The sequence below is a fragment of the Anomaloglossus baeobatrachus genome, chromosome 8 (genome assembly GCF_048569485.1).
Source record: "Anomaloglossus baeobatrachus isolate aAnoBae1 chromosome 8, aAnoBae1.hap1, whole genome shotgun sequence".
In the NCBI taxonomy this organism is placed as follows: Eukaryota; Metazoa; Chordata; class Amphibia; order Anura; family Aromobatidae; genus Anomaloglossus; species Anomaloglossus baeobatrachus.
Genome location: NC_134360.1, coordinates 241,128,653 through 241,151,191, shown reverse-complemented (window position 1 = coordinate 241,151,191; position 22,539 = coordinate 241,128,653). Strand labels below are relative to the sequence as shown.

At 47.7% G+C, this 22,539-nt stretch overlaps 1 protein-coding gene and 1 long non-coding RNA gene across 4 annotated transcripts in view; one reads left to right on the top strand and one right to left on the bottom strand.

The window, feature by feature from the left end:
• Positions 1-22,539, top strand: part of LOC142248955 (uncharacterized) — a 447,867-nt gene that overhangs the window by 62,394 nt on the left and 362,934 nt on the right. For all 3 annotated transcript variants that reach the window (XR_012724968.1, XR_012724967.1, XR_012724966.1), the window contains one exon: positions 15,288-15,377. This is a non-coding gene — a long non-coding RNA (uncharacterized LOC142248955). The remainder of the gene's footprint in view (positions 1-15,287; positions 15,378-22,539) is intronic.
• LOC142248954 (uncharacterized) lies at positions 14,543-21,412 on the bottom strand. Its single transcript, XM_075320447.1, has 4 exons — positions 18,113-21,412; positions 16,933-17,039; positions 15,540-15,615; positions 14,543-15,308 (listed from the first exon to the last, which is right to left on the bottom strand). Exons 1-3 carry the CDS (start codon positions 19,740-19,742, stop codon positions 15,559-15,561), a joined length of 1,794 nt encoding a protein of 597 aa, XP_075176562.1. The 5' UTR covers positions 19,743-21,412; the 3' UTR covers positions 14,543-15,308; positions 15,540-15,558.

Here is a 22,539-nt window from a genome sequence, read left to right as displayed (position 1 = left end):
GTATACAGTACAGACCGAAAGTTTGGACACACCTCATTCAAAGACCTTTCTTTATTTTCATGACTCTAAAAATTGTAGATTCACATTGAAGACATCAAAACTATGAATGAAAACATGTGGAATGAAATACTTAAAAAAGTGTGAAACAACTGAAAATATGTCTTATATTCTAGGTTCTTCAAAGTGGCCACCTTTTGCTTTGATTACTGCTTTGCACACTCTTGGCATTCTCTTGATGAGCTTCAAGAGGTAGTCACCGGAAATGGTCTTCAAACAGTCTTGAATGAGTTCCCAGAGATGCTTAGCCCTTTTTGGCCCTTTTGCCTTCACTCTGCAGTCCAGCTCACCCTCAAACCATCTCGATTGAGTTCAGGTCTGGTGACTGTGGAGGCCAGGTCATCTGGCGTAGCACCCCATCACTCTCCTTCTTAGTCAAATAGCCCTTACACAGCCTGGAGGTGTGTTTGGGTTCATTGTCCTGTTGAAAAATAAATGATGGTCTAACTAAACGCAAACCGATGGAATAGCATGCCGCTGCAAGATGCTGTGGTAGCCATGCTGGTTTAGTATGCCTTCAATTTTGAATAAATCCCCAACAGTGTCACCAGCAAAGCACCGTCACACCTCCTCCTCCATGCTTCACGGTAGGAACCATGCATGTAGAGTCCATCCGTTCACCTTTTCTACAAAGACACGGTGGTTGGATCCAAAGATCTCAAATTTGGACTAATCAAACCAAAGCACAGATTTCCACTGGTCTAATGTCCATTCCTTGTGTTCTTTAGCCCAAACACGTCTCTTCTGCTTGTTGCCTGTCCTTAGCAGTGGTTTCCTAGCAGCTATTTTACCATGAAGGCCTGCTGCACAAAGTCTCCTCTTAAGGCTAGGGCCCCACTTTGCTTTTTACCTGCTTTTTACCTGCTTTTTTGCTGCTTTTTCAACTGCAGTGTTACATGCCAAAATGGATGTTCTGCTTTTCAAGCAAAGTCTATGGGAATTTGGTTTTCTTGAACCCACTTTGCAGTTCAAAAATGCGCCTTTTTGTGGCAGAAATTTGGGCAAAAACTCAGCTTTGCAGTTCAAAACGCAAATGGCAAAAACAACTGACATGTCTAACCATTATTAATAAAGGCAAATACCCAATAGTTTTGCAAAAGTACAAAAACTTATTTTATTTGTGACCACAACACAAAAAGACATACACAGAAATGTGATTTAAAATCAACACAGCAGAGCGGTGTGATACAGATGGAGACTCGTTTATATATAATGTAAATACATGAAATGTATAATGTGTAATATACCTGTACTCAATTCTACACCTCTCTGGATTAATTGTTGCCTTATAGCAGCTTTTTTTGCTTTATTTCTCATGTGGCACGTTTGATCCAGTAGGTTATTCTTTATATCGTGATATATACTCTTGTATATTATCTGACTTATTGTGGCATCATATGCAAATGGGTATCTACCTTAAATATTTGTATCAATATACGATTGTCTATATGTCTGGTGATGGACACTGTGTAATCATGATATCATAGATAACCTTCTATTGCTGCAGGTTATTTTGCATTTTTCTATTCAGAATTAACCATTGGATTCCTTTAGAGTACACATTTACCTGTTTAGAGAGTTCATCTGTATATACATTATACATTTCATGTATTTACATTATATATAAACGAGTCTCCATCTGTATCACACTGCTCTGCTGTGTTGATTTTAAATTACGTTTCTGTGTATGTCTTTTTGTGTTGTGGTCACAAATAAAATAAAATAAATGTTTTTGTACTTTTGCAAAACCTATTGGGTATTTGCCTTTATTAATAATTGTTAAGAATTATTGACTGAGTCAGTTTTGTCTCTTTGTCTGTGTCTGTCTCTTTGTGTCTGTCTCTTACCCTGTCTATGTCTGTTTCTTACCCTGTCTATGTCTGCCTCTTTCCCTGTCTGTGTCTGTCTCTTTCCCTGGCTGCATTGTGACACATCAACATTCCATATAAGGGCGTGGCTGCGCATTCTTCTGAAGTTCTGGCTGCACTGTGGCTCCCAGCTCCATTCGCTTTAATGGAGGCAGGTTTTTTGGCGAATAACTGTAAAGCGCGGGGTTAAAATTTTCACTCAAAACATAGCCTATGACGCTCTCGGGGTCCAGACGTGTGAGTGTGCAAACTTTTGTGGCTGTAGCTGCGACGGTGCAGATGCCAATCCCGGACATACACACACACACATTCAGCTTTATATATTAGATAGTGTGTGTGCGCATCTCAGTACATTAGAATATCATCAAAATGTTAATTTATTTCAGTAATTCAAAAAGTGAAATACTTATATTTTATAGTCATTACAACCAGAGTGATCTATTTCAAGTGTTTATTTCTGTTAATGTTGATAATTATGGCTTACAGCCAATGAAAACCCAAAAGTCATCATCTCAGAAAATTAGAATCTTATATAGGGCCAACTGAAAAAATGACTTTACACTTAGAAATATTGGCGCCTACTGAAAAGTCTGAACAGTAAATGCCTCAATACTTGGTCGCGGCTCCTTTTGCATGAATGACTGCATCAATGCAGCAATGTGGCAGGAGGCGATCAGCCTGTGGCACTGCTGAGGTGTTATGGAAGCCCAGGTTGCTTTGATAGCCGCCTTCAGCTCGTCTGCGTTGTTGACATTGGTGAGCTTGCTGGCCAATCAAGCACAGTGATACTGTGGTTAGTAAATCAGCTATTGGTACTTATGGCAGTGTGGACAGGTACCAAGTCCTGCTGGAAAATGAAATTTCCATCTCCAAAAAGCTTGTCGGCAGAGGGAAGCATGAAGTGCTGTAAATTTCCTAGTAGATGGCTGCACTTTGCACTTTGGTCTTGATAAAACACAGTGGACCTACACCAGCAGATGGCATGGCTCCCAAAACCATCACTGATGGTGGAAACTTCACATTAGACCTCCAGCAGCTTGGATTGTGGCCTCTCCACTCTTCCTCCAATCTCTGGGACCGCGATTTCCAAATGAAATGCAAGATTTACTTCCATCTGAAAACAACATCTTGGACCACTGAGAAACAGTCTACTTCTTTTTCTCCTCGGCCCAGGTAAGATGTCCTTTGGACTGGAGAAGTGTGGCCGGTTGGTAATAAAGAGAGGCAAGGCAGTCAACGCTGATGGAAAGGAACTACCAGCAGGACACATAGCAGATATACAGACCTGCTAAAAGTACCACAGTATCCCACAGGGATATGGTAACCATGATGAAGAGGCAAGAAAAGCAGCAACATCCAAATACTATCAAAGGGTAAGGCAGAACCTGAAAAGTCAGCACAATGGGAAGAATAAGATTCGCGCCATTAATACATACGCCCTGCCAGTTATCAGATACCTTCCTGGCATTGTGAGCTGGTTAAAAAAAAGATATGGATGCTGCAGATGTGAAGACCCAGAAGCTCCTTACCATGCATGGAGGTTTCCACCCCAAACCTAACACCCAAAGATTGTATACCAACAGAAAGGAGCGTGGTCATGGATTGATAGGCGTCCAAGCCACTATCACAGACGAAATAAGGAGTATCCCGGACTACATCAGAAAAATAGCACCAAAAGATGAGATACTGAGAGAGAGCCTAAGGCAGCAACAACAACAGTCATGGAAAGAAGAACAGGAACATGAAGTTCCATGGCAAAACAAGCCGCTGCATGGGATGTACCATCGACAGTTAATGGAGGTGACTGACATTGAGAAATCCTACCAATAGCTGGAGAGAACTGGACTCCTAGACTGCACAGAGGCACTAATCATAGCGGCACAAGAGCAGGCACTAACCACCAGGTCCATAGAAGAAGGGATCTACCACACAAGATAAGACCCAAGGTGCAGACTATGCAATGAAACCTCAGAAACAGTCCAACGCATACTGGCAGGATGCAAAATGCAAGCAGGAACAGCATATACCAAACGCCACAACCAAGTAGCAGTTATTGTTTAAAGGGACGTCTGTACAGTGTAAGGGCTAAGTCCCCCTAAATTCAGGTGGAAGACCTCAGAAACATTATGGAGAATGAAAGGGCTAAAATCCAGAGGGACGTCAAGATCCAGTCGATAAGAAGGTGTTGTTTAACCAACCAGAAATCGTGATAGTAGACAAGAGTCAGAAGACAGCAATGGTAATAGAAGTGCCTAATGACAGCAATATCAGAAAGAAGGAATATGAGAAGCTGGAGAAATACCAGAGTCTGAAATAAGAACTGGAGAAAATGTGCAAGGTGAAGGTAACAGTAATTCCAGTGGTGATAGCAGCACTTTGAGCAGTGAGCCCTAAGCTGTAAGAATGGCTACAACAGATCCCAGGAGTAACATCTGAACTCTCTGTCCAGAAAAGCGCAGTGCTGGGAACAACTGAGATCCTGTGCAGAACCTTCAAACTCCCAGGCCTCTGGTAGAGGACCCAAGAATAAGCAAAGACATAAAAACACTGTGCAGGGGGTGAGAAGATTATTTCAATTTTTTTTTTTTCATGGGGGAAATGCAGCTGCATCTCCCTCCTCTCCCTTTTCATATTTAAAGGGAATCTGTCACCAGATTTTTGCTAGCCCACCTGAGAGCAGCATAATGTAGAGCCAGAGACCCTGATTCCCACGATGTGTAACTTGCTGAACTGTTTGCTATCATTTTTTATAAAATCAATGTTTTCTCTGCTGCAGATCTAGCAGTTATACAGAGATCATGAATATGTTGGACTACCTGCACCACGCCAAGTAGTCCTCTAATGATAATTCACTGCTGATCAAACAGTAATTTTATCAAAACTACACTAAGCAGCCCAGTAAATGACACATCGCTGGAATCAGGATCTGTGCCCCTACGTTATGCTGCTCTCAGATTAGATGGCGAAAACCTGGTGACAGATTCTCTTTACTGTATTAATTCAGATAGCTTTTTGTTCACTGAGGAGGTTCCTGAAGGAAAAGGAAATTTCAAGCTTCTGGGAAGTAAGGAAGACAACACTTTCCCGTGATACAATATATTATAAAGTTATAAATATTAACATTTGTTACAGCTTTATGTAAGATTTTTTCTAAAGTTAGATATCATAGAAAAGTGAATGTGAAAGATTCCGTTATCAAAGCCAAAGATGGGATCCCCAGATTGCACAACTGAGATTTAAGAGTCTGACACAACCGGCTTATCCTTATCTTGTTTCTCAGAACACAAATCGTGTTTTTCTTCATGTTACATCTTGTAAGATAATATTTGGTTTGATGATTAGCACAATATCTAATGTTTATATTATCCGCCTAAGCCTTGTATTGTTTTATTGGAATAATTATAGTTTACAAAAAGGATTACTTGTCTGTATGATTATAGTAAAGCAGTATTGTGCGACAGCCGCTTGCTCTTATTGACAACATTTACTCATCTCAGACTCTCATTACATGTCTATATTATTGGAATACCTCGGAGCTATACTTTCGAATGACACCATTCATTCTGCCCATATTGTACGTATTGGAAAACAGAAAAAAAAAATCCAATTGTGGTGAAATTGCAAAAAAAATGCAATTGCACGATTGTTTTTTTTTTTTTATCTACCATGTTTACTATATGGTAAAACTGACCTGGCATTAGGATTGCCCAGGTCAGACACGTTCATTAAAAATGTCTAGTGTTGCTTTTACCTAGGTGGTGAAAAAAAATTCAGACGTTTGTAAAAAAAAAAAAAGAATTGCGCTTTTATTGTCATTTTCCGAGCCTTGTAGCGTTCTCATTTTTAAGTATCTGGGGCTCATTGATGGCTCATTTTTGGCATTTTGAGCTGATGTTTTTAATCATACCATTTTTAGGTAGATGCAATGTTTTGATTGCCTGTTACTGCATTTTAATGCAATTTTGCAGCTACCAAAAAAACATAATTCTGGCGTTTTGATTTTTTTTCTCGAACAGATTAATTGATTTTATATTTTAATCGGGTATTTCTGAATGAGACAATACCAAATATGTAATTTTTTTCAGATATTGTTAGTGTTTTATATTCAATGTGGCAACTAGGGGGGTATTTTGAACTTTTAGGTTTTTTTATATTTTTATAATTTTAAAAACTTTTTTAAAACATTTTTTATTGATTTTACTAGTCCCTTAGGAGACTTTATGCGTAGCCGATCGCTTCTGCTTTTCAGAGCGATGCTTCATCATCGCTCTGAACAGCAGAAATGTGTCGAGGTAGATGCAGTTCTAAACACATCCTCTGGCAGAAATTGTCTTTGGCTATGTGCGCACTTTGCGTTTTTACCTGCGTTTCAGCTGCGTTTTGAACTGCAGCGTTTTCATGCCAAAATGCATGCGTTTTGATTTTCAAGCAAAGTCTATGGGAAATGGGGATTTCTTGTGTACACTTTGCAGTTCAAAACGCTGCGTTTAATTTGCATATTTTTGGGCAAAAACTCAGCGTTCAAAGAAGCAGCATGTCAACTGTTTTTGCCATTTGGGCTGCGTTTTGCTATCATTGAAGTCAATGAGAAGTTGCAAAAAGCAAGCAACATCAAAATTCCAGCGTTTTTACCTGCTTTTTAGCTGCAGAAAACATGCGTTTTGGACTACATAAACGCATGCGTTTATGACATCAAAATAATGGAATGATATGTCCCTTTACACACACACACATAGTCTGACAATTAAATTAATGAAAAATATTAATTTATTGTTATGTTAGCCATAAATAGTATAAAACCACTATAATTATATTAAATATAACTATTTTCGTTATGATTTAAATAATTATATTTGTTTTCAATTTTCTTTGTCGCTCTATTGGGAGACCCAGACAATTGGGTGTATAGGCTATGCCTCCGGAGGCCGCACAAAGTATTACACTTAAAAGTGTTAAGCCCCTCCCCTTCTGCCTATACACCCCCCGTGCTCCCACGGGCTCCTCAGTTTTTTGCTTTGTGCGAAGGAGGTCAGACACGCACGCACAGCTCCACAGATTGGTCAGCAGCAGCTGCTGACCATGTCGGATGGAAGAAAAGTGGGCCCATATAGGGCCCCCAGCATGCTCCCTTCTCACCCCACTCTTGTCGGCGGTGTTGTTAAGGTTGAGGTATCCATTGCGGGTACGGAGGCTGGAGCCCACATGCTGTTTTCCTTCCCCATCCCCCTCAGGGCTCTGGGTGAAGTGGGATCTTACCGGTCTCCAGGCACTGAGACCGTGCTCCATCCACAGCTCCTAAGACTCTGCTGGATAGGAGCCGGGTATCGTTCAGGGACATGGCCCTGCTACTTGAAGGTACTCTGTGTCCCTGTGGGGACCGCGCACAGCAACACTCCAGCATTGCTGGGTGTGCTAGTGCACCGGGGACCGCGGCGCTGACCGGGTTAATGTGCCATTACACACTCAGCGTCGCTGAGTGTGTTTATGTAGGGGTACTACCGTACTACCGCCGCCGCCATGTTTTTAACACTGAGGCGCGGCTGGGACTTGTAGTGCGCCGGGGACTTCCGCGCGGCCGCGCTTTTATGGCAGCCGCGCTCATTACTTGAGTCCCCGGCTTGTACGGCCTAGTGTTTCCTCCTCCCGCCCACAGCCCTGACAGGCAGGGGAAGGGCGGGACGCTTTACAGACGAGCTGCAGTGAGGGCTGGAGCATGCTTTGCATACTCCACTCCCCTCACTGCACTGTGAGGCACCAGTTCCCGCACTTTCTAAGGGTCACGCCCACGGCTTCCTCCTCTCTCAGGACGCCGGCAGCCGTGCCATTACACACTCAGCATCGCTGAGTGTGTTTATGTAGGGAGACTACCGCGCTGACCGCCACCGCCATGTTTTGACACTGAGGCGCGGCTGGGACTTGTAGTGCGCCGGGGACTTCCGCGCGGCCGCGCTTTTACGGCGGCCGCGTTTATTACTCGAGTCCCCGGCTTTTGCGGCCTAGTCTTTCTTCCTCCCGCCCACAGCCCTGACAAGCAGGGGAAGGGCGGGACGCTGCACAGGATGAGCAGCACTGAGGGCTGGAGCATGCTTTGCATACTCCACCCCCCTCACTGTCCTCTCCTCAGAAGCCGGCAGCCATTCCTGTCAGCTCCTTGAATGCTGCAGAGGGGGACAAATTCTGACAGACCCAGGCAGGGACCCTGGTGGCCTCACAACCGCTTTATGCGGGGGGTATGCAGCATCTGTGGTGCTAGCCACATTTGTGCAGGAGTGTAATTTTAAATCATATGTTTATAAGATATGCTTTACACTGTATGGTGCACAGTTGATTCTGTATATATATTGTGTTGCTCAGGGAAGTCAACAGCATGGCGCCCATAAAAGGCAGGAGCGCCAAACCACAGGCTTACTATGCTGCCTGCGCCGCATGTACGACCCCTCTGCCGGCAGGATCCACTGAGCAATCCAGACCGGTATCTCAGCACAGGGGCACTGTTGAATCATTGCTCCCTGGCCCACCTCAGTTGGACCAGAGGTCTCCCCGGGGTGTCTCATAGATCCCAGAGTGAGGTCTCTGATACAGACCCCAGCCCCTGACCGTCTAAGCGAGCTCGCTGGGAAATTCCCTCGACATCTTCATATTGGTCAGGGTCTCAGCGGGGGGAATCCCTGGATGATGAAGCGGAGACAGCTGATCAGGATTCTGATCCTGAGGCCGCTCTCAATCTTGATACGCCTGACGGGGACGCCATAGTGAACGATCTTATAGCGTCTATCAATCAAAGATGCCACTCACAGGCAGATGGAGCTCTGGTTGAAATCCATCTATGAAGCTATCAGCGCTTCTTTTACACCAGCATTTGCAGCCGTATGGGTGCTACAAGCTATCTCAGCAGGTCAAGCGCAAATTGACGCAGCCACACAGACGTCGGCATTTGCGTCTTACGCTATTAATGCTGTCCTGGACTCTGCGAGCCGTATGGCGGTTGCTTCCGCCAATTCGGTGGTACTCTGCAGGGCCTTGTGGCTACGGAACTGGAAGGCAGATTCTGCTTCCAAAAAAGCGTTTAACCAGTTTGCCAATTTCTGGCGACCGACTGTTTGGCGAACGTTTGGATGAAATCATCAAACAATACAAGGGAAAGGATACATCTTTACCCCAGCCCAAACTGAACATACCCCAACAGAGGATGGGGCAGTCGAGGTTTTGGTTCTTTCGGGGCGCGGGCAGGTCCCAATTCTCCTCATCCAAAAGGCCTCTGAATAGATCAAGGGCTCTCCGATTCATGGCGGTCTAAGTCAAAAAGACCACCGGAGGTGCCGCTACCAAAGCGGCTTCTTGATGGCTTTCGGTCTCCTCAATCCGCATCCTCGGTTGGTGGCAGGCTTTCCCGCCTTTGCGACTCCTGGCTGCCAAGGGTAAAAGACCGTTGGGCGAGAGACATTCTGTCTCACGGTTACAAGTTAGAGTTCGCCTCTCGTCCCCCGACTCGATTCTTCAGGTTATCCCCGCCTCCCGAGCGAGCCGAGGCTCTTCTGCAGGCGCTGGGCACCCTGAGGGCAGAAGGAGTGGTGGTCCCTGTTCCTCTTCAGCAACAGGGTCACGGGTTTTTCTCCAACCTGTTTGTGGTTACAAAGAAGGACGGGTCTTTCCGTCCTGTCCTGGACCCGTAACTGCTCAACAAACACGTATAGACCAGACGGTTCCGGATGGAAACCCTCCGCTCCGTCATCGACTCAATGTCCCCAGAAGATTTCCTTGCATCGATCGATATCAAAGATGCTTTTCTCCACGTACCGGTGGCTCCAGAGCACCAACGCTTCTTGCGCTTCACCATAGGAGACGAACACCTGCAGTTCGTGGCACTGCAGTTCGGCCTGGCTACAGCCCCACGGGTTTTCACCAAGGTCAGGGCTACAGTAGTTGCGGTCCTCCACTCTCAGGGTCACTCGGTGATCCCTTACTTGGACGATCTGCTGATCAAGGCACCCTCTCAAGAGGCATGCCAACACAGCCCCGACGCTTCTCTGGGGGCTCTCCAGAGTTTCGGGTGGATCATCAATTTTCCAAAGTCAAATCTGACACCAGCCCAATCGCTGACATATCTTGGCATGGAGTTTCATACCCTATCGGCGATAGTGAAGCTTCCGCTGATCAACAAGCGTTCACTACAGAAAGGGGTGCAATCTCTCCTTCAAGGTCAAGCACACCCCTTGAAGGGCCTCATGCACTTCCTGGGGAAGATGGTGGCAGCAATGGAGGCAGTTCCTTTCGCGCAGTTTCACCTGCGTCCTCTTCATTGGGACATCCTACGCAAATAGGACAGGAAACCGCAGGAACGTCTCCCTCTCTCAGGCAACCAAAGCTTCCCTTAGGGGGTGGCTTTCTTCCCACTTCATTATCGCATGGGAAATCCTTCCTACCCCCATCCTGGGAGGTGGTCACGACGGACGCGAGTCTGTCAGGGTGGGGAGCAGTCTTTCTCCACCACAGGGCTCAGGGTACGTGGACTCAGCAAGAGTCCTCGCTTCAGATCAATGTTCTGAAGATCAGGGCAGTGTATCTTGCCCTAAAAAGTGTTCCAGCAGTGGCTGGAAGGCAAGCAGATCCGAATTCAGTCGGACAACTCCACAGTGGTGGCTTACATCAACCACCAAGGCGGAACACGCAGTCGGCAAGCCTTCCAGGAAGTCCGGCGGATTTTGATGTGGGTGGAAGCCACGGCCTCCACCATCTCCGCAGTTCACATCCCGGGCGTCGAAAACTGGGAAGCAGACTTTCTCAGTCGCCAGGGCATGGACGCAGGGGAATGGTCTCTTCACCCGGGCGTGTTTCAGGAGATCTGTTGCCGCTGAGGGAGGCCGGACGTCGACCTAATGGCGTCCCGGCACAACAACAAGGTCATGGCATTCATGGCACGCTCTCACGATCACAGAGCTATGGCGGCAGACGCCTTAGTTCGGAATTGGTCGCAGTTTCAACTCCCTTATGTGTTTCCTCCGCTGGCACTATTGCCCAGAGTGTTACGCACGATCAGGGCCGACTGCCGCCGCGCCATCCTCGTCACTCCAGACTGGCCGAGGAGGTCGTGGTACCCGGATCTGTGGCATCTCACGGTAGGCCAAACGTGGGCACTACCAGTCCGACCAGACTTGCTGTCTCAAGGGCCGTTTTTCCATTTGAATTCTGCGGCCCTCAACCTGACACTGTGGCCATTGAGTCCTAGATCTAGCGTCTTCAGGATTATCTCAAGAGGTCATTGCCACTATGAGACAGGTTAGGAAACCAACGTCCGCCAAGATCTACCACAGGACGTGGAAAAATTTCCTGTCGTGGTGCTCTGCTCGGGGTTTTTCTCCCTGGCCTTTTGCCTTGCCCATTTTTCTGTCCTTCCTTCAATCTGGACTGGAAAAGGGTTTGTCGCTCGGCTCCCTTAAGGGACAAGTCTCAGCGCTCTCTGTGTTTTTTCCAGTAGCGCCTAGCCAGACTTCCACAGGTATGCACGTTCCTGCAGGGGGTTGTCACATCGTTCATCCTTACAAGCGGCCGTTAGAACCCTGGGATCTGAACGGGGGGCTGATGGTTCTTCAGAAACCACCATTCGATCCAATAAGGGATATTTCTTTCTCACGCCTTTCGCAGAAAGTGATTTTCCTAGTAGCAGTCACTTCACTTCGGAGAGTGTCTGAGCTAGCAATGTTGTCGTGCAAAGCCCCTTTCCTGGTGTTCACCAGGACAAGGTGGTTCTGCGTCCGGTTCTGGAATTTATCCCAAGGGTGGTACCCCCCTTTCATCTCAATCAGGATATCTCCTTACCCTCTTTTTGTCATCATCCAGTTCCCCAATGTGAAAAGGATTTGCACTGGTTAGATCTGGTGAGAGCACTCAGGCTCTACATTTCTCGTACGGCGCCCCTGCGCCGCTCGGATGCACTCTTTGTCCTTGTCGCTGGCCAGCGTAAAGGGTCACAGGCTTCCAAATCAACCCTAGCCCGGTGGATCAAGGAACCAATTCTCGAAGCTTACCGGGCTGCCGGTTCCCTCAGGGCTCTAGGCCCATTCTACCAGAGCCGGGGGCGCGTCCTGGGCTTTGAGGCACCAGGCTACGGGTCAGCAGGTGTGTCAGGCGGCTACCTGGTCGAGCCTGCACACTTTCACGAAACACTATCAGGTGCATACCTATGCTTCGGCGGATGCCAGCCTAGGTAGACGAGTCCTTCAGGCGGCGGTTGCCCACCTGTAGGAAGAGGCCGTTTTACGGCTCTATTACGAGGTATTATTTTACCCACCCAGGGACTGCTTTTGGACATCCCAATTGTCTGGGTCTCCCAATAGAGCGACAAAGAAGAAGGGAATTTTGTTTACTTACCGTAAATTCCTTTTCTTCTAGCTCTAATTGGGAGACCCAGCACCCGCCCCTGTTTTTTTTTGTGTACACATGTTGTTCATGTTGTTTGGTTTCAGTTCTCCGATATTCCTTCGGATTGAATCTACTTTACACCAGTTTATAATCTTTTCCTCCTTCTTGCTTTTGCACCAAAACTGAGGAGCCCGTGGGAGCACGGGGGGTGTATAGGCAGAAGGGGAGGGGCTTAACACTTTTAAGTGTAATACTTTGTGCGGCCTCCGGAGGCATAGCCTATACACCCAATTGTCTGGGTCTCCCAATTAGAGCTAGAAGAAAAGGAATTTACGGTAAGTAAACAAAATTCCCTTCTTTTTTACCTTTTTTCATATTGTTTGTATGTTAAAATTTTATTTAGTAGTGCCTTTGTAATCAAAACGCATCTGACTTTAAGCAATGGAAAAGCATGTAAAACACGCTATAAACGTGCCTAAAAAGCGGTATATACGCACGCGTATTTATAGCGTTTTTGTGGTCAAAACCAACTTTGGCAAAAAACATTTCTGCCAGAGGATGCGTTTAGAACTGCAACTACCTCGACGCAAAGTGCGCACATAGCATAAGTCAAATTTGGTTTTGACCACAAGAACGCTATAAATACACTTGCATTTTACCCGCGATTTACATGCTTTTTCATTGCATAAAGTCAGATGCGTTTTCAATACAAATACACTGCCAAATAAAGTTTAAACATTCAAACACTTTGGGAAAAACGGAAAAAAATTATAACAAATATCATGATGAAAATCATACACAAAATAACTATTTTTATTAATATTATAACTATTTTTTAATATTCATGCTTAAAATAATGTTAAATTATGGATTTTCATTAATGTAATTGTCGGACTATGTGTGTGTGTAAAGGGACATATTATTCCCTTATTATAAAGTCAAAAACGCATGCATTTATTTTGCCAAAAAAGCATGTTTTCTGCATCAAAAAAGCATGTAAAATGCTGTTAATTTTAATTAATAATAATAATAATAATTTTATTCATTTATATAGCGCTATTAATTCCACAGCACTTTACATACATTTGCAATACTGTCCCCATTGGGGCTCACAATCTAAAGTCCCTATCTGTATGTCTTTGGAGTGTGGGAGGAAACCGGAGTACCCGGAGGAAACCCACGCAAACACGGGGAGAACATACAAACTCCTTGCAGATGGTGTCCTTGGTGGGATTTGAACCCAGGACCCCAGCGCTGCAAGACTGCAGTGCTAACCACTGAGCCACCGTGCCGCCCAATTTAGGTTGCGTTTTGAAATTTCTCATTGACTCTAATGTTAGCAAAACGCTGCCAAAATGGCAAAAACAATTGACATGCTGCTTCTTTAAACGCTGAGTTTTTGACACATTTTCTGCAACAAAAACGCTGCGTTTAGAAAAGCAAAGTGCGCACAAAAAAACCCAAATTCCCATAGACTTAGCTGGAAAATCAAAACGCATGCATTTTTGCAATTAAACGCTGCAGTTGAAAACGCTGTGGAAACGCAAAAAAAAACCGCAAAGTGCGCACATAGCCTTATTTCACCTTTTTGTGCACAGATATTAGCAATAAAAGTATGTAGCTTCTAATGAGTTCACTTTTTGAAGTCCAAGTGGCTGTTATCAGATAGTTCTCACTGGGATGCGGGTACTTATTCTACCTGTATGAGTTACCCAGTCATAAGCAGGCAGCAACACAGCGAAGAAAGAACACGCCCCCACCATAACTTAGGTTTCTCTGTGTGTGAGATGATGATGCAGCTCTGATCTCCTGGTCTAACCTCCTTCATGATTAGAAAATGGTGGGAAATTAGAGCACAAGTGACTCACAACTTACAGATAAGGTCCATGTGGGAGAGGGACAACACAGCTGAGTTTAGCTGTGTCACATTACTAACCCTTTGATAATATCTCTGCAACAGAAAGTCGAAAATAAAAAAAAGTTTTATTATTCTCTGCAGCCACTATTGTATTATGTGTTCAGGTCAAGATTAAAAATGTGGTGAAAACTTTTCTTTAGGCATAAAAGCCATCATCATTAATAGTGTAACTATTATTTGCTTGTGTGAGTTCTGACAACGTGGAAGAGGTAAGTCTATTTCTAATTAATCATACGTTAGTAAAATATTATGAGGTCTGCATGTGTGTATGTTTATATGGATCCAGTAGTTCAGATGATCCAATAATGTGACACTTTATGCCAGGTTAACAGAATGTATTGTACTTCTGGATTTGATTGTCATATTTTTTTATTTATAAGGCCACATATTATATATCAAAATGAAGAAAACTATTACATATATTTTTATATACAAATATCTAGTTGGTTACATTAAATCCTTAAAAAAGAGAAATCATTCAATAAATAGACATATGAGATAAACAAATGAAGCGCTCATGGGTGAGCTTGATATGTGCATCATGTGCAGCAGACAGGCGTGATGTTGTAGATCGAAATGAACCATTGTCCGGTTACTCATATAATTCCATATGTATATTCCGTATTCCATGTGTGACCTCTGTCCATCCATTGGTAAGGCCAAAATCAGCGTAAACAGTTGTGCAAATCCATAGACCTGCATTATAGTTCTGACCTTCCTATCCTCCTGGACAATTACCAGTGACCACAGCTATGAGAATATTACAAGCATGAGAATGTGGTCTCCAGTATTGAAAGAGGCAACTGGGAAATGTCAAATTCGTGAAGTAGGGGCTTACTAGGAGATAACAGGGAAGAGGACATGCAAAGTGGTCTTCATCCAGTGTCTCTCCTGATGTGTAAAACTACAATTATCAGAATGGCCGCAGACTGTATGGAGATTGCGGCTCTTTGCGGTTGCATTGCTAATTTGCAGGTTGTTAGATGTATCAGGATCAGTAATTCTTTCACTACTGTTGCCACTTTCTTTCAGAAATATTGGACGTCTCTCATCGCACTTTGTCCCTTTTTTTTCTTGCTTATCAGATCATCATTGAATCCATGTCTCTGCCGGGAAGAAAATTACATCACTGAATGAGATGGATACAAGACTGATATACCCGCCATTGTCTGCAGGTTTGTGCATAAGCATAACTCCCGGCTGTCCTTTCTTGGGGGATATAGCCACATAATATTTGTCAAAGTGGGTGAGGCTAGTGCAAAATGCCCAATAATCTGACTTCATCCAGACAGAGTCACATAGGACACCGGAAGAGAAACCAACAGAAATTCTCTTACCGTTGCAAGTGTCAAAACTTTAGGCCGGGATGCGACCAATAGGCAAGATAAAGGGAACACTAGCAATTCTGGCGGCCTAAAAATGAAAAAAAAAATAAAAATTGATGAATCACACTGGTATGACAAAGAAAATCTGCAAAACACCCAAGAATGAACTTAATAACTATTCTATACCCTATTCTGCATTCCACTATAATCAGGGACCCCCAGTATTTAATGAAGAGGGCCATACTAATAAAAACATCTAATATGTCTTTAGGAGCATTCCTCATTGATGACATTCAGAGTTTCCTTTCCTGATCTATTCCTGTGCACAGATGATGGGCTCCTACAATGTATCTGTCTAGGTAAAAGCTATCAGCCTGGTCTAGGGTAGGGGAGAGATTTCTGCTGCTGTACTTAGCTTAGGCTACTTTCACACATCCGGTTTGAGCAGTGCCGCTCAATCCGGCTGTGAAACCTATGCAACGGATGCGGCGAAAACACTGCATCCTTTGCATAACTTTTTACATGCGGCCCGTCCGTTTTTTTCCAGTTGCGGCACGCTACTGAGCATGCGCAGTGGAAGAAACCGCATGCGGCGGCCGGATGCGTTTTTTCCGCATCGCGCCACATCCGGCGTCCATAGGCATGCATTGAAAAAATGCGCCGCAGCGACCGGATGCGGCGTGATGCGTTTTTTTTTGCCGGAGCAAAAAACGTTGCAGGCAGCGTTCCATCCGGCCGCGGCATCGGCTAAATCTGCCACATGCGGCAAAAACCGGACCAAATGCAAGCCCATGCGGCACAATACGGCACTAATGTAAGTCTTTGCAAAAAAACCCGCAAACGGCGGCAACAAAAAAATTGTTGCGGTTTTTCTGCAGAGCGCCGTATTGTGCCGCAGAGCAAAAACCGGATGTGTGAAAGTAGCCTTACAGAGGATAGTTTAGACTGGATACATTGTAACTATTCTATTGGCTGTGTCAAATTTTACACACACTTTCCGTAGTCGTAAAATATATTTTAAGGAGCAATTTTGCCATAATAATTATTTTTTTAATTCAGCAAATCAGCTAATTGTCACAGGTTCAGGTTTTGAAGATCCTGATAATACACTCATATTGCAGGGACCACTAGTATATGAATTACCGTAGCAACCACATAATCATACTTAGCAGCAGTCATGATTTTGTTGGGACAGAACCACAAAACGAACCAGAAAATGGCCAGAGACATTCCTTGATTGAGGTTCAAGTGACCCAAATTATGCATAGTAAACCCTGCAAAGTATGCTTAAAAGCTGACTAGACTGAGCTTCCTGCCTTCATGATTGTGGGGCCAAATGCTCCCGTAACTTAGCAGAGGGTCATCATAATTATATTTATAGGAGCCACAATATTTGTCTACGTACCACAACAAAGCATACAGGTACAATAACGATTACGACAATGACCAGCACAATTAAGGCAATTCCAAAGGCAGGGATAGTGTCTGGAGCGGCAACACCAGCGGGATTTCCTGTGGAAAAACAAAATGGAGAAAAACGATGTACATAATATACATTATGGCAAAACCAGGTAGTCACAGAAAGAGTTAATCCTCCTTGGCAGCTACACAATCCCCACACAGATGTACAGCAGCCAATCAGGGCCCTACTCACCCCCTCCCCAGGAAAACGGAGGGGGCGACAGGAGCTAAGGAAGTGGCAGAGCAGAATTCAGCTCAGTTGTGCTGTAGTCAGTGAAAAGCTGACAGGGGAGGCTTGCAGCTCCCGGAGAAAGTGGTAGCTGGGGTTGGATCCCTGGACTACCGGACTAGGTGGCTGTGAGGGCCACAGGCGACGAAGATCTGGCAGCGGGGAACCTTAGGCGACCGGGACAGGGTTGTAGCCCGCCGGTGCCGGGAAAGGGACCCAATCCGGAGGCTGTTCAAATGGACTAGTCCAGACAAGAGAGAAACAGACAGAGAGTGTGGAAGGAAGGGCCCCTGGCTGTACATTTGCGTGTGGGACCCGAAGACACCCGCCAACGGTGACCGGCCATTTGGCAAGTTGGTTTACAAAGGACTCTGTGTTTTCTGACCACACACATCAGCCTAGCTACATCCAACACCAAGACAACTGAACTGTGAGTTTCCTGCTCCCTGCAATCCCTGCCACCACCACAACTCCCAATTGGCGTCCGGGACTACAACTCCCCTATCCGTGGAGGGGATCCCACCTTGCTGCCCCACACCATCAGGCCCGGGCACAGTTCCCAGAGGCAGCGGCGGTGCCACCATCTCATCACCGCAACCCACGGGTGGCGTCACAGACAATCCCCCTTTACATATTCCCCTTTTGCTGTGGAGCCTGGGATCACAGACCGGGTCACGCCACCGTGATACCTCTAGAAGCGACCCCATTGGCCCGGCTCTGAGTACCCCCTATCCCTGGGCGACACACACACACACACGTTATGAATATATATATATATATATATTCATACATACATACATACATACATACATACATACAATATATGTTTTTGTTAAGCCAAAATATCTGAAAAAGAATTAGCAGTGCTATTTATCTGTGTTAATGAAATCATTACCTTGTGTCTCATTTGATTGAGTTGGAGCAACACTTTCTGTTGTTGCAGTTCCCGGGGTTGTTGTTGTTGCAGGCCCTGGTGTTGTTGTTGTCACAGGCCCTGGGGTTGTTGTTGTCACAGGCCCTGGGGTTGTTGTTGTTACAGGCCCTGGGGTTGTTGTAGTCACAGGCCCTGGGGTTGTTGTAGTCACAGGCCCTGGGGTTGTTGTAGTCACAGGCCCTGGGGTCGTTGTAGTCACAGGCCCTGGGGTCGTTGTTGTCACAGGCCCTGTGGTTGTTGTAGTCACAGGCCCTGGTGTTGTTGTTGTCACAGGCCCTGGGGTTGTTGTAGTCACAGGCCCTGGGGTTGTTGTTGTTACAGGCCCTGGGGTTGTTGTTGTTACAGGCCCTGGGGTTGTTGTAGTCACAGGCCCTGGGGTTGTTGTAGTCACAGGCCCTGGGGTTGTTGTAGTCACAGGCCCTGGGGTCGTTGTAGTCACAGGCCCTGGGGTCGTTGTTGTCACAGGCCCTGTGGTTGTTGTTGTCACAGACCCTGGGGTTGTTGTGGTCACAGGCCCTGGGGTTGTTGTGGTCACAGGCCCTGGGGTTGTTGTGGTCACAGGCCCTGGAGTTGCTGTTGTCACAGGCCCAGGGGTTGTTGTTGTCACAGGCCCAGGGGTTGTTGTAGCCACAGGCCCTGGGGTTGTTGTAGTCACAGGCCCTGGGGTTGTTGTGGTCACAGGCCCTGGGGTTGTTGTGGTCACAGGCCCTGGGGTTGTTGTTGTCACAGGCCCTGGGGTTGTTGTGGTCAAAGGCCCTGGACTTGTTGTGGTCACAGGCCCTGGGGTTGTTGTTGTCACAGACCCAGGGGTTGTTGTGGTGACAGGCCCTGGGGTTGTTGTGGATGCCGGCCCTTGGGTTGTTGTGGTCACAGGCCCTGGGGTTGTTGTGGTCACAGGCCCAGGGGTTGATGTGGTCACCGGCCCTGGGGTTGTTGCAGTCACCGGCCCTGGGGTTGTTGTAGTCACAGACCCTGGGGTTGTTGTAGTCACCGGCCCTGGGGTTGTTGTTGTCACAGGCCCTGGGGTTGTTGTGGTCGCAGGAACTGGGGTTGTTGTGGTCACAGGCCCTGGGGTTGTTGTGGTCACAGGCCCTGGAGTTGTTGTTATCACAGGCCCTGGGGTTGTTGTAGTCACAGGCCCTGGGGTTGTTGTAGTCACAGGCCCTGAGGTTGTTGTAGTCACAGGCCCTGGGGTTGTTGTAGTCACAGGCCCTGTGGTTGTGGTTGTCACAGGCCCTGGGGTTGTTGTAGTTACAGGCCCTGGGGTTGTTGTGGTCACAGGCCCTGGGGTTGTTGTGGTCACAGACCCTGGGGTTGTTGTGGTCAAAGGCCCTGGACTTGTTGTGGTCACAGGCCCTGGGGTTGTTGTGGTCACAGGCCTAGGGGTTGTTGTGGTCACAGGCCCTGGGGTTGTTGTGGATGCCGGCCTTTGGGTTGTTGTGGTCACAGGCCCTGGGGTTGTTGTGGTCACAGGCCCAGGGGTTGATGTGGTCACCGGCCCTGGGGTTGTTGTAGTCACAGGCCCTGGGGTTGTTGTAGTCACAGACCCTGGGGTTGTTGTAGTCACAGGCCCTGGTGTTGTTGTTGTCATAGGCCCTGGGGTTGTTGTGGTCGCAGGAACTGGGGTTGTTGTGGTCGCAGGAACTGGGGTTGTTGTGGTCACAGGCCCTGGGGTTGTTGTGGTCACAGGCCCTGGGGTTGTTGTTGTCACAGGCCCTGGGGTTGTTGTTGTCACAGGCCCTGGGGTTGTTGTTGTCACAGGCCCTGGGGTTGTTGTGGTCACGGGCCCTGGGGTTGTTGTAGTCACAGGCCCTGAGGTTGTTGTAGTCACAGGCCCTGGGGTTGTTGTAGTCACAGGCCCTGGGGTTGTTGTAGTCACAGGCCCTGTGGTTGTGGTTGTCACAGGCCCTGGGGTTGTTGTTGTCACAGGACCTGGGGTTGTTGTTGTCACAGGCCCAGGGGTTGTTGTGGTGACAGGCTCTGGGGTTGTTGTGGATGCCAGCCCTTGGGTTCTTGTGGTCACAGGCCCTGGGGTTGTTGGGGTCACAGGCCCAGGGGTTGATGTGGTCACTGGCCCTGGGGTTGTTGTAGTCACAGACCCTGGGGTTGTTGTAGTCACAGGCCCTGGTGTTGTTGTTGTCACAGGCCCTGGTGTTGTTGTTGTCACAGGCCCTGGGGTTGTTGTTGTCACAGGCCCTGGGGTTGTTGTGGTCACAGGCCCTGGGGTTGTTGTGGTCACAGGCCCTGGGGTTGTTGTGGTCACAGGCCCTGGAGTTGTTGTTGTCACAGGCCCTGAGGTTGTTGTGGTCACAGGCCCTGGGGTTGTGGTTGTCACAGGCCCTGGGGTTGTTGTGGTCACAGGCCCTGGGGTTGTTGTGGTCACAGGCCTTGGGGTTCTTGTGGTCACAGGCCCTGGGGTTGTTGTGGTAATAGGCCCTGGGGTTGTTGTTGTCACAGGCCCTGGGGTTGTTGTGGATGCCGGCCCTTGGGTTGTTGTAGTCACAGGCCCTGGGGTTGTTGTGGTCACAGGCCCAGGGGTTGTTGTAGTCACCGACCCTGGGGTTGTTGTAGTCACAGGCCCTGGGGTTGTTGTTGTCACAGGCCCTGGGGTTGTTGTTGTCACAGGCCCTGGGGATGTTGTTGTCACAGGCCCTGGGGTTGTTGTTGTCACAGGCCCTGGGGTTGTTGTGGTCACAGGCCCTGGGGTTGTTGTGGTCACAGGCCCTGGGGTTGTTGTGGATACCGGCCCTGGGGTTCTTGTTGTCACAGGCCCTGAGGTTGTTTTAGTCACAGGCCCTCGGGTTGTTGTAGTCACAGGCCCTGGGGTTGTTGTTGTCACAGGCCCTGGGGTTGTTGTGGATACCGGCCCTGGGGTTGTTGTGGTCACAGGCCTTGGGGTTATTGTGGTCACAGGCCCTGGGGTTGTTGTTGTCACATGCCCTGGGGTTGTTGTTGTCACAGGCCCTGGGGTTGTTGTTGTCACAGGCCCTGGGGTAGTTGTTGTCACAGGCCCTGGGGTAGTTGTTGTCACAGGCCCTGGGGTAGTTGTTGTCACAGGCCCTCGGGTAGTTGTTTTCACAGGCCCTCGTGTAGTTGTTGTCACAGGCCCTGAGGTTGTTGTTGTCACAGGCCCTGAGGTTGTTGTTGTCACAGGCCTTGAGGTTGTTGTTGTCACAGGCCCTGAGGTTGTTGTTGTCACAGGCCCTGGGGTTGTTGTTGTCACAGGCCCTGAGGTTGTTGTAGTCACAGGCCCTGAGGTTGTTGTTGTCACAGGCCCTGGGGATGTTGTTGTCACAGGCCCTGGGGTTGTTGTTGTCACAGGCCCTGGGGTTGTTGTGGTCACAGGCCCTGGGGTTGTTGTGGTCACAGGCCCTGGGGTTGTTGTGGATACCGGCCCTGGGGTTCTTGTTGTCACAGGCCCTGAGGTTGTTTTAGTCACAGGCCCTCGGGTTGTTGTAGTCACAGGCCCTGGGGTTGTTGTTGTCACAGGCCCTGGGGTTGTTGTGGATACCGGCCCTGGGGTTGTTGTGGTCACAGGCCTTGGGGTTATTGTGGTCACAGGCCCTGGGGTTGTTGTTGTCACATGCCCTGGGGTTGTTGTTGTCACAGGCCCTGGGGTTGTTGTTGTCACAGGCCCTGGGGTAGTTGTTGTCACAGGCCCTGGGGTAGTTGTTGTCACAGGCCCTGGGGTAGTTGTTGTCACAGGCCCTGGGGTAGTTGTTTTCACAGGCCCTCGTGTAGTTGTTGTCACAGGCCCTGAGGTTGTTGTTGTCACAGGCCCTGAGGTTGTTGTTGTCACAGGCCCTGAGGTTGTTGTTGTCACAGGCCCTGAGGTTGTTGTTGTCACAGGCCCTGGGGTTGTTGTTGTCACAGGCCCTGAGGTTGTTGTAGTCACAGGCCCTGAGGTTGTTGTGGTCACAGGCCCTGAGGTTGTTGTGGTCACAGGCCCTGGGGTTGTTGTGGTTACAGGCCCTGGGGTTGTTGTGGTCACAGGCCCTGAGGTTGTCACAGGCCCTGAGGTTGTTGTTGTCATAGGCCCTGAGGTTGTTGTTGTCACAGGCCCTGGGGTTGTTGTTGTCACAGGCCCTGAGGTTGTTGTAGTCACAGGCCCTGAGGTTGTTGTGGTCACAGGCCCTGAGGTTGTTGTGGTCACAGGCCCTGAGGTTGTTGTGGTCACAGGCCCTGGGGTTGTTGTGGTTACAGGCCCTGGGGTTGTTGTGGTCACAGGCCCTGAGGTTGTCACAGGCCCTGGGGTTGTTGGTGTCACAGGCCCTGGGGTTGTTGTTGTCACAGGCCCTGGGGTTGTTGTTGTCACAGGCCCTGGGGTTGTTGTCGTCACAGGCCCTGGGGTTGTTGTCGTCACAGGCCCTGGGGTTGTTGTGGTCACA